The 15,126-nt window shown below is 43.9% G+C and overlaps 1 protein-coding gene across 1 annotated transcript in view; it reads left to right on the forward strand.

Annotated features, from left to right (window-relative positions):
• Positions 1 to 15,126, forward strand: part of BRF1 (BRF1 RNA polymerase III transcription initiation factor subunit) — a 452,239-nt gene that overhangs the window by 32,813 nt on the left and 404,300 nt on the right. Inside the window, exons 2-3 of the mRNA XM_068254252.1 lie at positions 232 to 312; positions 9,595 to 9,768. Coding sequence (XP_068110353.1) covers positions 232 to 312; positions 9,595 to 9,768 — 255 coding nt within the window. The remainder of the gene's footprint in view (positions 1 to 231; positions 313 to 9,594; positions 9,769 to 15,126) is intronic.

Here is a 15,126-nt window from a genome sequence, read left to right on the forward strand (position 1 = left end):
GGAATTGGAAATGCATGCTACACTGGAAGAGCATACAAACTCCATGCAAATCATGTTGGCCAAGATTGTACTGTTGTATGGCGAGAGCCCAAGCTGCTTTGCCATCATTCTGATCATATAAGTAGTATGTGCAAGCCAGCCTGCTGTTGGTGGTGGTGGAATTTGTAGGCCTAGGACTATTGTATTACCAGATAATAAGCCTGCTAAAATGTACTTGCTTTTTTCTTGCAGGTATCGGTAAAAACCCATCCCTCGGTCCTGGATTTCACACAAATTTGGGGAAGGAATCTCGTGCCCAGACGCTACAAAATGGTAAATAGATCTTTGTGTTTTTGGATTTTACTCGGGCTCAACTTGCAAACAAATTCGTCTTACAAACAGTGTCGCAAAACGGAACCTTTAATGATCTCTGCCTGACCGCCCTTGCATGTCTCACTCCAATGCAAGCCTACAGGACTTTACAAGAGCCGCCCCCACCCTATGGAACTCCCTCCCACCCCTACTCAGACTCACCCCTTCCTTCAACACCTTCAAGCAAGCCCTCAAATCACACGTCTTCAAAATGGCCTTAACCCCCCACCCACCAATCTACCACACTTTAACACTTTCAGCTGAGCACCTTTACCACAACCCTGCCTTATGTGTCCCTCCCCCACCCTTTAGATTGTACACCTTTGGCAGGGTCCCCCCCCCCCCCTTTGTGTGTCCTTTTTGATCTTGCATCCCCAGCTGTGACCTTATGCTATGTTGTATAACCGTGTGCTACCACTCTGTCACCCCTTGTTTACATTTTATGTCTCCCTATTTATTGCTGTGCAATATGTTGGCTCTTCATAAGTACAGTAAATAATAGCCAGTGGTTTACTATACCAGGGTTTACTATAACAAGATTCTACTATATCTGTATTCGTACAGAAATCACCACACTGGAGATAATTTGATCGATTCTGAATGTTATTTCCATTCTGTACTTTACTCGCTGGTTTCCCCTTTTCTGCTTTTACTCAGTAATGCAGTTCTAAAAGTCCCCAGCAGGAGGTGCCAGAGAGTGGAAGCCTTTCTTCTCAGCAGTTCCCCAGGTCCTGTGGATGCTGGTGTGCTGCAGCTGTGTCCTGAGACCAATTGTACGAGATTTATTCCGTCACTGACGACTCACAGCTCTGTTTTTTGTGCGCTTGCCATATTTAACATCTCATCATTGTTTGGTCTGAGCGGGACCCGCTTGCAGCGTTTTGTCATCCAGCGGTGACTGTAGACTCAGCAGAATTCTCTCCCCAGCAGTTTGTAAAGTGAATAGTTGCCCTTGTATACTGCTAATTGGGCATGACACTACAGCAAGGAGAAAGCATCAAGGGTGTAGAACACAGCCAAATATTATAATGACAGTCTATTACAGAGCCATAAACACCGGCCACTGACAGTGGAAACAGCATCACTCCTGAAAGCTACCTTTATTATTAAGGCATCCAATATTGGCAACAATATATGGCACGGGGGACTTGGCTGTCCTGCCAGACGCAGAAACACAAAGAACTCTTCCATTTCCGAGCCTCCGCCAATATTCTCCTATAGCAGAACAGTAATAGATTATATTGTGCATGTGAGAGAAAACTATGATTGTATGTTAAAGTGGACCTGAACTCTTACACACGACAGAAGGAACATCCAGAAATTCATCCTCTATGTACTTAGAGTGTTTAGCCTGTCTAAGCCTGTCTGAGCTAATTAGTAAACACAGGATGTTAACAATATGACTGCTTCCATGAAAGCAGGAAGTAGACGCACTGCAAATTTATTTCAAGATTTGTATCAGCTGTAACAAAGAAATGTTTAACCACTTAACGACCGCCTAACGCCGATAGGCGTCGGCAGGTTGTAAGTGGTATGACATGGAAACGGCCGCTCGTAGGCGAAATGTAAACACGCAGGGAAGAAATCCCCGCTGTTTACATCATACGGCGCTGCTGCTCTGATTGGCCAGGGATCGCCAGCATCTGATAGGCTGAAGCCTATCCTAGGCAGCACAGGACGGATCTCCGTCCTGCGCCACCCATAGCGAGAGGGAGGGAAGGGCAGAGAGGGCGGAAATCGCTGCGGAGGGGGGCTTTGAGTAGCCCCCCCCCCTACAAAATGCAGATAGCAGGCGGCGATCAGACCCTCCCCCAGCAGGACATCCCCCTAGTGGGGAAAAAAAGGGGGGGGGGGCCGGGAGTCTGGTCGCCCTGGCTGCAAAGTGATCTGTGCTGTGGGCTGGAGAGCCCACACAGCACAGATGACAGCAAAATCCCCTGGTCCTTATGTGGTTAAAGAGACTCTGTAACAAAATGTTCAACCTTATTTCTTCTATCCTATAAATTCCTATACCTGTTCTAATGTGCTCTGGATTACTGCAGCCTTTTCTAGTTGCACTGTCTCCGTAATATATCTAATCTTCTTTTCTTTGTCAAGCTTTGTCGACCCGGAGAGGAATGCACTGCCTCTGCTGTGATAGGGAGAAGCTATGCACGCCCCCTGCAGGCGCTGTGCGTGTGCTTTGTTTATTAGTCTCAGAGAGGTCTCTGCTCTCAATTTCAGCTTGTCTGAGGGGGAATGGAGCTGCCCATGCTGAAAAACTGTGAGAATCCTTGATTGGAGTGCAGATTATTCACTATGTAATAAAAACTTGTAGTTTACAGTTTACTGTAAAATATATATATGTATATGTATACACACACACACACACACACACACACACACACACACACACACACACACACACACACACACACACACACACACACACACACACACACACACACACACACACACACACACACACACACACACACACCACTTCCTGGTTAGCGGCCATGTTTTTTGTTTGTAAACACTGCCTAAAACTGGCGATTAAAAGCCAGGATCGGGGCGGGGAGCGGCGGAAACGGCAAAGAGGAATCCACAAGATCACAGTGACTCGATTGGTATGTTTTTTTTTATTGCACAAATCGGACAGTACAGATTCTCTTTAAAGGTTATTTAAAGCTAATTGATAAGATTGCGGTTGCCACTAAAATTATCAGATTGTGTTCAGCTAATACTAGCGCCTCGAACACACTGAGACATCTCTGTGAACCCAGCAGTGGTTCAAGGCTGTAGAAATGTGTCACTAGCCTCCAGGCTAATGATGCATCTGTTGCTATGGAGAGGGGGGTGGGGCAGACATTTAGGGTTAACACTGCGATCAGGCTGGGTTCGGTCATCGGGGTTGGCCGCTGTTCACTTGCTGATTTTCTTTCAAGATTCTCAGCCGAGGCGGTCTTCCCACGCTGTCCTTCAGACCTCTGCTGCTGGAGACCCCCTTACACATCGCATCCATGCTTCACACATGCTAGCGTGGCCACGCCTACATGAAGCTGCTCATGAATGAGCGGGTCTGGCTTACTACGCAGGCTCGGCCGTGCTTGTGCAGGTGGCTGCTCTTGTGTTGGTAGAGGTGTGTGGTCACCAGCTTGGAAACCAACAAGAGGTTGTGGTATTCCTTTGGAGAGAGGGGGTCTGCGCTCTGCAACAGTGGACTGAAGAATGGCATGTGAAGACTCTACAGGCCCCAGACGCCTCTCTCTTCATAGTATTCATCTGCTTTCTTTTTTGAGCATGCAGTATGTTTGCACAAAAAACACAATGTGAACGTTGAGGCCCCTTTCACACTGGCCACAGGGTAATGCTACGCCAGTGAAAGTCTATGGGGCATTTCATACCTGCGCAGTGCGAGGCTCTATTCCTCTTGACTATTTGGAATGTTGAGGAATAGTTCTGCTCATTCTTACCAGTAGTAGAAGCTGTATGACCTGGCTGGGTGTAGATGGTGTTCAGCCAAGTCCCTCGTTCAGTGTTGGAGTGACGCAGCACATTGTACACGCAGTATGTGCAGAGCGAGCGCTTCAGCTATTCTAGCTACCCTGTAGGTGGAATCTGTATGAATAACTGGAGAGCCGAAGGAATTTCTTTTGTCCTCGGCTGCATTTCTCTCTATTTGCTGGGACTAGAATCTTACACCAGGAATGTTGAGTCAGATCCAGTTGTTGCGGCTTAAAAATAGATGCTTTAAAATTAGATTATTTTTTTCCTTCCCAGGGCTGAGCGGTTACCCTGCCCTGCGCTCAGACATAGCTTTCACTTACACTATTCACTGCACACATTATTCTCATTTTATTTTCAATTAAAGCCAAATGCACATGTTGCGGGTTAGCGCTTTTTTTTTTCATGGTCAAATACGACTTTATTAAGTCTTGATACAAGACAGTTGCAGCAGCGTTTAACCCTATAATGACACCATATTATTTATATCCTAGTTTTTTAATGCATGATAGGCGGACCCAAAGGGGTACTTTCAAGGGGTACTTGAACATGTCTATTGTGGTTAGTTTAGTGATTTTCAAAAATAAATTTATGAAAATGATAAACCTATCTGAATAAGGTCTTGTAATTAATTTAAGCATCGAGGCGTGTTTAAAAACATTTTTACAGAATTACGGAGTCCTCCTAATAAATAGACAAAGTAGAGTGTGAAAAGGCACCCTGGAACGAAAAAACACAGAGACACCCGGAGCCCAAGTGGTGCAGTATGTCACAAATGATAGAAGAATCAAAAAAATATAAACAGAGGGTAGTCACAAAGGGAGGTTACAAAGGGGCAACCAACCACTGCAGGCCGGTGGAGATCAATAAACCCGGCTCCACTAGGGGGTCCAGGCTAGCCGGAGATGGTTGCACTTTTCAAGAAAAAGGCCCAACGGGGTCCATGGCTATCACCTACTCTGAGCTGGGGGGCAGAGAATATGCCTCTGTGTCCTAATAGGGTTTCACAAACCCACCTCGGGTTCTCTTTAATTCTGGATTGAACTTCATCCCAATCAGTAGCCGACACCTCCTTTACCCCGAAAAAGGTTTGCCTTTTCTTGAATAGAGCCTCAGTAACACCTGTGTGGCTGATATTGTGGTGAAACCCCTCCCACAGTGTGAGTCATGTCCATGGTTCTGACAGTTTCCTGTTTGTGAACCTCATTGCATTGTGGGTGCTATCCTTTTTTTTTTTTTTTTTTTTTTTTTTTTTTTTCTTTCTTTTTTTGTCTGCCAGTTGTAAAGATTATGACCTGCGGGCCCCTGATGGATCAACCAACATGATTGAATTATTGAATTACACAGTGAATATCAACCATTTCTCGATCCGTCGCTTATTTTTTAAGTTCTCACTGTTCTCACAGAAACTTTTGGTGATCAGCATTTCCTGATACATGATGGAATGACATCATGTTGCTTTATTCTGTGGCCATGAAGTCATTGTGGTGTCTGGTGTTGGTAGAGTACAGCATTATTCGTGTTTTCAAAATATAACTATTTCTCTGGCGTGTCACCAGGAATCTCCTCCAGGACTCAGCTAACCTGTTCTCATTTCTTTATACATTCAGCTTCTCCACGCTCCGCATACTGTGGAGTTTCTGTAATAACTCACACAGATTGGACACTTACTGTAGTTGTTGCACTCACAGGCAGCAGTGTTATTTTTAGATAGGCGATGGTAGCTTTTGCTCAGACTATATTTTGTCCAATACCTTCACTTCCCATATATCTACAAATCCGGGGGCGGAGCATATCCTCATTGCTTGCCATGTGTATTCATATGTGTGGTCTGAAGATATTCTAATTCCTGTGTTTAGTCTCTGGGAGGGGAACAGGAAGTCTGTGACCTGTGACTCTTTTTTTTTTTTTTTTTTGTCATAGTGGTCTTTTAACACATTTTGTTCTCTGTTGATTCCACTTAAAAACCATTGAGACTCCAAGGATACAATATTCATAATATACAAGTTAATTCCCAGTTTGGACAACACCCCCTTTCAACACAGTCCAAAATTAAAATTCATCTTTTTTTTTCGCCCCCTCCAGCAGGTCTGGATTTACCACAAGGCACTGTAGGCACGTGCCTACTGGCGGCTAATGATGGAAAGGTGGCTCACTCCCCTCCCTGAGTGCCTCCCTCCCTTCTTCCCTATGCAGAGTCCCGAGTAGAATGTAAATGAGAGGTTACTCACTTGGGTCTCTGTATTCCACTGATGAGATCCCCCTTCAGTCAGGGGCACCTTTACCTACCTAATACTTGGGGGGCACCTTCTTAATATTGAGGGTACTTCTGGCTACCTAATCCTAAGGGGCACCTGCAGCTACCTATGACTGGTAAGGGAGCTGGGCCACCCAGCACACTTGTAGAGCAGTTCAGTGAGTGTTTGTAGGTTCATGGAGGGCGAAATTTAAGGTACCAGGACATCTGCACCTATAGGCTCCTGTGAGGTAAATCCGGGCCTGTCCTCCAGAGTTGGTTTATGCTGATGCAACTGAAGCTGGCTCTGTTTAGAATAGACTTGAGGCAGGAACTGAAGCATGTGTTGTAAGGTAGTGGAAGACTGAAATGCATTGCCTTGCTGCTGCCTTGTAGCATAAGCCCCATCTTTCAGCACTTTGTCTAGTAGTGACACAATCCTGCTTCATGTAAAACATTCATGTGCTGCAGGAGAGAACAGTGGGGTGACAGCAGCTGGTTGAGAGTTGAAAGTGGATGAAAAAGATTAAACTGACAGCAGAGGCAGCAGCTCAGAGGTTGCCTGCCAATCACAGGGAGGCACTCTGTGGAAACACTTTAACCTCTGACTTTTGTCCTGAGGGCAGGACTTCCTGACAGAGAGCAGATTACATGTAGTCTGGCCTGTTGTTGTGTCTGCTTTCTCCTCTGCATCTCGCTGAACTGCCGCCTCCTGCTATAGATCCGTACTGGGAAATGTGGAATTGAGTTGCATTTGATTTAATGTCATTGGCAGCAGTTGTAACTGAGGGCTGCTGGTAAACGCCACTAATATCCCATTATAGGCATGCATGTAGATGGTAACACACAAATATGCAGTGAGACTGTGCAGTCCTCTTTGCAGCATAGACATGGAGTAAGGTGGCCTGCAGGACTTGGCACTGAGATTTTTCTTCAAGTATATTTGCTGTTTGCTTGGTTAAAGTTTTTCTCCTTGATCCAAACAGTTAAAGGGCTGAGGCACACTAAGGGGATTTTGGGCAGGTTTTTGAAGCTCTGAGAATTGTCATTGCTTTCAAAAACACTTTGCTAGTGTAAGTCAATGTTGTTGAGCTCACTAGAGTGCTTGCGAATTTTGGAAATGGGAAATCATAAGTGCAGGGACATGCAGCATTTTATGAGCATTTAGGCACCAATACATAGCAATGTTCTCCCTAGAAAATTTTTCCAGCCAGGTGGCATGAAAAATAGGTGGCTGGGGCGCGACGGGGTAATGCAGGGCCGGGCAACTCTACTTACAGGATAGGAGAAGGATGAGGAGGCCAGCCAATGACAGCTGGGTGCTCCCCAAAATTAGCCGGGTGAAGGACTTGACTACAGGGATTTACTCTGACGCTGAACACACAGAGCTGCTGTCTTGTTTCAGCATACAAAGCTACCGTAAGTCCACATGACACATCATAAGGGAGAGAGCGAGGAGGGGGAGATGGCAGAGAGGCTGGACTGGGCTGCACATCCAACCATGCTATTGTCAAATATCAACCTAACTTTCAGCTAGCTGGCTTAAAGGACACCCTAGGTGAACAGTTCAGAGGGTGACACAGGGGAATAGAGGTGACACAGAGTGAAACACTGGAGGCACAAAGTGGGTACAGGGATGGCACAGGGTTTAGACTTAAAGAGGAACTGTAGTGAAAATAACATAATGAATAAAATTGCTTGTTTTTTTTACAGTAATCATTTAAAGATTTACTCAATGTTTGCCCATTGTAAAATCTTTCCTCTCTCTGATTTACATTCTGAAACGCATGACTGGTGGTGACCTCTTTAGTCCTGCCAGGTGATCTACCAGGTGAGAAGGTAAAGATTTCTCGTGGGAAAAGGGGGTATCGGCTACTTATTGGGATGAAGTTCACAGCTTGTTTAAAATTCCTCTTTAAGAATGGATTTGTGTTAAAGGACACCTGAGGCGAAAATAAACTAATAAAATAGACAAATGTATCTATTCTCCTAAAAATTACTTTTTAAGATATTCCATTGTTTTTATTTTATGTTTAACCACTTTACCCCCGCGCGTACGTATTTCTCCGCCCCTTTTTCCATCCTTTAAAAACCAGGGACGGAGAAACACGTACTTTCCGCGTTCCCGACGCTGTCCGCGCTCCCGCTCGTAAACACGCCGCCCGCCGCTAGTAAAACCGCCGCCGCCCGCTCGCCCGGAGATCAATGAACGGGAAAATCCATTCCCGTTCGTTGATCTAAGCCCCACAATGACCCGCTGCTCTCCTATGGGCAGCGCGATCATTGTGAGAAGAAACTCACGTGTCCAGCCTCCTTATTCTTCCTCCAAGCTTCCGGAAGGAGGCTTGGAGGTCGCAATAAAGCAAAAAGTTACTGTGGCCATCTTGTGGCCAAATAGTAAACTACACCCTACACATTTTTCACATACAAATAAATGACTTTTACACAAAAAATTAACTCATTACCTCCCACACTCCCCATTTTTTTTTTTTGTAATTAAAAAAAAATTCAAAAATTTACAATTAAAAAAAATACATAATTAGTTACCTTAGGGACTGAACTTTTTAAATATTTAAGTCAAGAGGGTATAACACTGTTACTTTATAAACTATGGGCTTGTAATTAGGGATGGACGCAAAACTGAAAAAAATGCACCTTTATTTCCAAATGAAATATTGGCGCCAAACATTGTGATAGGGACATAATTTAAACGGTTTTATAACCGGGACAAAAGGGCACATAAATTTCATGGGTTTTAATTACAGTAGCATGCATTATTTAAAAACTATAATGGCCGAAAACTGAAAAATAATTTTTTTTTTCCCCACATTTTTCCTATTTTCCCATTAAAACACATTTAGAAAAAAATAATTCTTGGCATAATGTCCCACCTAAAGAAAGCCTAATTGGTGGCGGAAAAAACAAGATATAGTTCATTTAATTGCGATAAGTAATGATAAAGTTATAGACGAATGAATGGAAGGAGCGCTGAAAGGTGAAAATTGCTCTGGTGGTCAGGGGGTAAAACCCCTCAGTGGTGAAGTGGTTAAATCTACTTTTTAAGTGTTAACTGTTTTATTGTTTTGCTCAATTATGCATTTATTGAAGTATGAAGCTAAAATCTATGAACTATTGGCCTTTTTATCTCTTTCCTGCTCTGAGAAGCCATTTTCTGCTAGGAACGTGTTTTGTAGTTGTAATTTCTTATCTATGAGGGTCACACTGTAGTCACTTCCTGTCTGAGTCGGGACTGAGTCAGCCACTTACATACCTGATATTTAACTCTTTCAGGCAGAGAAAGAAAAAAGAACACAGCCTAGTTATTTGTGTGCAAGGCACTGTACATACATGTGTCTATCTCATCATGTCACATGTCACCTCTGTTGTCCTTTAAGAATGAACCTACAGTCCCTGTCTTGTTAGTTAACCGGAGACTACCTGCGTAAATTCAGAACTGTTGCACACCACTATGGCATTTGGAATTGTGTGGAATCCTTTCTATTCTCTGTTTCGTCTTTTAGGAAAGAGACAGATCCACAACTTGGGCGTCCAGCTGCAGCTCAACAAGCACTGCCTGGACACCGCCTTCAACTTCTTCAAAATGGCCGTCAGCAAGCACCTGACCCGCGGCCGGAAGATGACCCACGTCATTGCTGCCTGCCTCTATCTGGTCTGCAGGACTGAAGGAACTCCTCGTATCCTTTCCTTTATCTCTCAGGAACGCTATCGTCCACACATCGGTTTTCAGGTTCATATCTCCTGGCCGTTCTGTGAGTAACATAAAAACAAAAACAAGTCATTTGTCTTGAGTTTTCATTCACCGGGTGTGATTCCTCCTACCTGTCTGAGTAAACAGTATTTTATCTAACTTGTTAAGCACCTGTTACTTCTCACTGTGTTATTTTCAAATTACATTTTTCTCCTTCCGTGTTCCAGCTGGAAAAGCGAAGTCTCTAGAGACGGCTGCGGTGGCAGAGATGTGGGAGGCAGCTATTTTAATCGTGCCGTCTTTAAAATGTTCCTAGCTTTCTCCTTTATTGCATATACAAACCAGTACCGTTACTGTACTAAAGAGCTTGAGAGATAATCTGTGTGGGTTATTGTAGCACAATCATTGGGTGGTATGATTGGTTGCAGAACAGTCTTCAATGTCTTGTCTTGTTGACTTTAGAAAGTAGAACTCTTCCTAGATCAAAAGTGAATGCACAGCCCAGTGACAGCATGTTTTATAACCATGTCACCTTATAAAGGAAAGCCTGGAACTACTTGAATGTTAGACCGAAAAAAGTGGTCACATGGTCTGTGCAGGGCTGTGGAGTCGGTCCAAAAATCCACCGACTCCTCAGTTTAGGATTGCACCGACTCCTCTAATTTGCATATTACAATTTTGTTGATTAACAGTATGTAACGTGAAATTCGTCTCTTAACTGCCAACGCTTAGGAATTTTACAAGACAACTGAAGTGAGAAGGATATGTAGACTGCCATATTTATTCCCTTTAGACTAAAACTAGTCCTTGGTAAGAGTACTTAGTAAAAGGTACAAACCGGAACAAAGAACATCTATCTATCAATGTAAGTGTAAGTACATGTAAGAATGATGTGCAGGTACTCTGCAGGGGAATAAGGAGATTCTTCCTCTATTACACATTCTTCATGCACAATCTGAACAAGGTTTATGGGTGACAGACAACACCTCTGTGTTCAATGTGCCCAACATTCTCAGTGGATTCCCTGCAGCTCTGTGGGGAGTGCATATGTAAAGTATAGTACTACTGTGTAACAAAGTAAACCTGAGACAGATGAAATTAAAGTTTTATACATACCTGGGGCTTCCTCCAGCCCCATTCAGGCTAATCAGTCCCTCGCTGTCCTCCTCCGCCACCTGGATCTTCTGCTATGAGTCCAGGTACTTGAGCCAGTCTGGTGTAGTGCGCATGCACACACTCTGCCGCTGGGAGCATACTACACCTGCGCAGCACTATTGCACAGGTGCAGTATGCTTCTGGCTGTGGAAGTGGCACGTAGCCAGACTGTGCTGACTGGCTGAATTACCAGCACTCATAGCAGAAGATCCAGTTGGTGGAGGTGGACAGCGAGGGACTGATTAGCCTGAAGGGGGCTGGAAGAAGCCCCAGGTATGTATAACACTTTTCTTTTCATCCGTCTCAGGTACCTTTTAATTCGTAGTCAACAAACCAAATTTTAACAACATATCAAATTATTTGATTTCATGAGCAAAGAGTGCATGCATTTGCATAAACCAGCATCCATGCAGAATTATTTACATCTCATTGACCATCTCTATTAGTGACACAGCTACACATCAGGCTTTATTCTTACAGCATAGATGTTATTTCGTATATATAAGAGATTCCTGTGTACACATATATACAGTCACAATCAGATATGTATATCTGACTTTAAAAATACGGGGACTGCTTTATTGAAGCAGCACAAGTACATAATTTTGATTAGTTTATTTCATTTTTGTGGACTGAGCACAGCTATTACTATATATGTACTGTATATATAGTACATTATTTTTAAGGACTATTATCTGAGAAATAGAACATTTTATCATATTTTCTATTTTAATTAGTTACAAATTCATTAGGAGTCTGAGTCGGTGCATTTTTTTCTGTCTCCGACTCCAGGCACCCAAAATTGCTCTGACTCCGACTCCACGACTCCGACTCCACAGCCCTGGGTCTGTGCTCCTCATTTATCACATTCAGTGTTCTCCCAATGTGGGTGGAGCCTCAGTTCCCAGTGACATCACATGTCCATACAGTCAGAGTGCAATAGGCAAGACTATTAGGGTGTGGCTGGGTATGCCTTAAAGTACAAATGAAGCAAGAGGGATATGGAGGCTGCCATAACAATGCTAATTGCCTGGCTGTTCTGCTGATCCTATGCCTCTTAATACTTTAAGCCATAGACCCCGAACAAGCATGCATGTAGTTTCTGACATTCTTGACAGATCTGACAAGATTAGCTGCATGCTTGTTTTTGGTGTTATTCAGACACAATTGTAGACAAATGGCTGCCAGGCAACTGGTATTTTTAAAAGTGAGATTGCCAGCCATAAAATCAAATTCCATTTATCCACTGCTCTGTGTTTATTATGCTGTCTACAACCTAACCCTGCATTGCAAACATTCCAATGTAATCCTAAATGTTTCTGCTGTAATAAATCTCAGTCAGTCTGGCTCTATGTGGTACATTGCCAGGGAGAAAGAAACTTGCTATCTCCTTTCCCACATTCCTGGTCCTCACTGATTGGCTGAGGGCAGTTCAGTGTGACAGGCTGAGAAGGGAAATACACCTCACCTCTCTGCAGAAGCTGCTGAACTACGATCTATGCTGTGCTCACGTGTGTACAAACAGTAAAACAGTGGCAGACGTTCTCCTGATGTGCCCAATAGATTGGTCCCTCTCTGACTGACATCTGATCAGAGGGATCTATCGCTGCCACTCACTGCACACCAATTTTTATTAGATTTCACTTTGCACATGCTAGTGTGTTCTTGGCCAAGGCTGCTAGTTGAGACACTTGTATCTGATATTGTATCTGATAGTTTGGTTTAAAATTGGAATATAGTTTCCCCTTGCTTATTGTGGGCTTTAAAAGATTGAATCAAAATATGCTTCTGCTGTTATACGTTTCTGTGTAGTCCTGAAGTGAGATATATTGATTTTTTTTGTTTTTGTTTGTTTTTTTACATCCTTTTTTTGTTTTGTTTGTAAAAGTGGACTTGAACTCTTGCACAGGGAACAAGGAAAACCTAACAGAAATGCACCCTGTATGTATTTAGAGAGTTTAGCCTGTCTAATTCCCCCTCATTTGTCTTATCACAAGTTGTAATCTGATCTCTCCCCTGTGTCATATGATTGCCTATGGCAGAGATGGCAGATAAGCTCATTTGAAAGCACAGGCTGTAAACAATATCTCTGCTTCCATGAATCAGGAAGTAGAACCAGTGCAGATTTATTTTAGGATTTGTATCAGCTGTAACAAAGAAATGTTCTTTGTTTAAGGGCTATTATGCTGTTGCTTATCTTTTAGAGCAGAGAGGAGACGATGTTCTGAGTTCAGGTCCGCTTTAAAGGGACACATAATGCAACCTAAAAAAAATGAGTTTTACTCACCTGGGGCTTCCACCAGCCCCCTGCAGCTGTCCGGTGCCCACCGAGTCTCGCTCGGATCCTCCTGGCTGCCACTTCCGTTTTTGGCGACAGGCGCCGACAGGCCTGGGAACGCGAGTGATTCTTCACGTTCCTGGCCGCAATAGCTCCCTCTATACTGCTATTGCAGCCAGGAATGCAAAGAATCACTCGCGTTCCCAGGTCTGTCGGCGAAACAGGAAGTGGCTGCCAGCGGGGCCAGGAGCATCGGAGGGAGACTGCGTGGGCACGGGACAGCTGCAGGGGGCTGGAAGAAGCCCCAGGTGAGTAAAACTCATTTTTTTTAGGTTGCCTTAAGCGTCCCTTTAAGACTGGCAGGTTGCTTCTCTCAGGCATTCTGTTCTTGGATAACCCTTTTGTCCTTGCAGCTGTAATGCAAGTGATCTACTTCAGTCATCTCCAGACTCCTTCAGATAGGCGCATTTGGCCAGCTGGCCAGAAAGAATGTTTTTTTTTTAAAGCCTTTGCAGTAGATAACTTAAATTAAAACCTTTTTGCAGCAGATATAAATTAAAAATGGTATTTGTACTCTGCGATTAATGTAATGGTTAACATTGGTATAGGATTTGTCTCCCATAAGACTCAAAGTGCATGACATTTCACAGAGCTTCTCTTTAAAGCACACCTGACCTGGGCAAAGCTATCGAAGGTAAGCACAGAGGTATGTTTATGCTGGATCCACATACCTCTATGCGCTGTCCTTTCTTCTCCCTGTCCCCCCCGGCACCCGTAATCACTCCTTGAAAAATGTGACTTTTGGTTAAAGGCAAGTTTCCAGACAGGAAGAGGCTGGCTTGCCACAGCGTTCCCTTCCATCACCCTCCTCCTCTTCCACGCCCGTTCACTCCCCTAAGTGGAGGAAGGGTGGAGGGTGATGGGAGGAAACCTTGAAGTAAGGCTGCCTCTTCCTGTCTAAAAATTTGACCCAAGCTAAAAGTCACATTTTTGAAGGAGTGAGTACAGGGACTGGGGAGAGTATGGAGAGAAACGCACTATGCACAGAGGTATGTGGATCCAGCATGAACATAGCTCTGTGTTACATTGGGTAGCCTTGCTCGGGACAGGTGTTCTTCAAGTATTCTAGGAAACATTTCATCTCTAATTCAAGTGGCTTATCATCTCAGGAAAGAGTCAGGAAAGCCTAAACTTTTTCTTTAAAAGGCTCTCTGGGCATTGCTCTGCTATTACAACCATAGTGTTTGTTCTATAGTAAGTAAACTTGATGAATTACACTTGTCTGAATCAGCCATTTAGGTCCATTTTAGCCGAGAATCTAGCGTGTGTATGGGAGTCCCTGGACGTTGCCTAAGATTTGGCATGTCCGTTTTATAGGGATCTGAAACTCTGGCATCACATAAAAGTATTTTGCTACTTTTTATTACTCATACAGTTACCATTTTGTGCTCAAGTAATATTATCTGTTTCCAAATTACTAGTTCCCAAAGTACAGTTTATCTGCTCTGAAAGCTGCCATTACATTTTATTCAAGCTTCTTTATATTATATATTAAAATCTTCCAGTGAACTCATCTGAACTGTGTGTATGCTTGAATTACAGAGAGATCCTTTTCAGTTGTTACACACAATGCAGTGTTCTCCCCAGAATTTCTTTCTAGCCGGGTGGCATGAAAAGGTAGCGGGGTGAGGCGCAACTGGGGGAATGAAAGGTTGGCGCAACTCTGCTTACAGCATAAGGAGAGGATGAGGAGGCGAGCAGATGACAGACGGGTGCTCACCAAAATCAGCCGGGTGGAGCACCTGACTAGAAAAAAAAGCACAAGAGAAGTGCACTTTTTACGTATCTCTCCGGCGCCTGCCGGAGAGATGCGTAGAGAGTGCACTTCTCTTGCACAGACTGACCGCGACT

The sequence above is a fragment of the Hyperolius riggenbachi genome, chromosome 9 (assembly GCF_040937935.1).
Source record: "Hyperolius riggenbachi isolate aHypRig1 chromosome 9, aHypRig1.pri, whole genome shotgun sequence".
NCBI lineage: Eukaryota > Metazoa > Chordata > Amphibia > Anura > Hyperoliidae > Hyperolius > Hyperolius riggenbachi.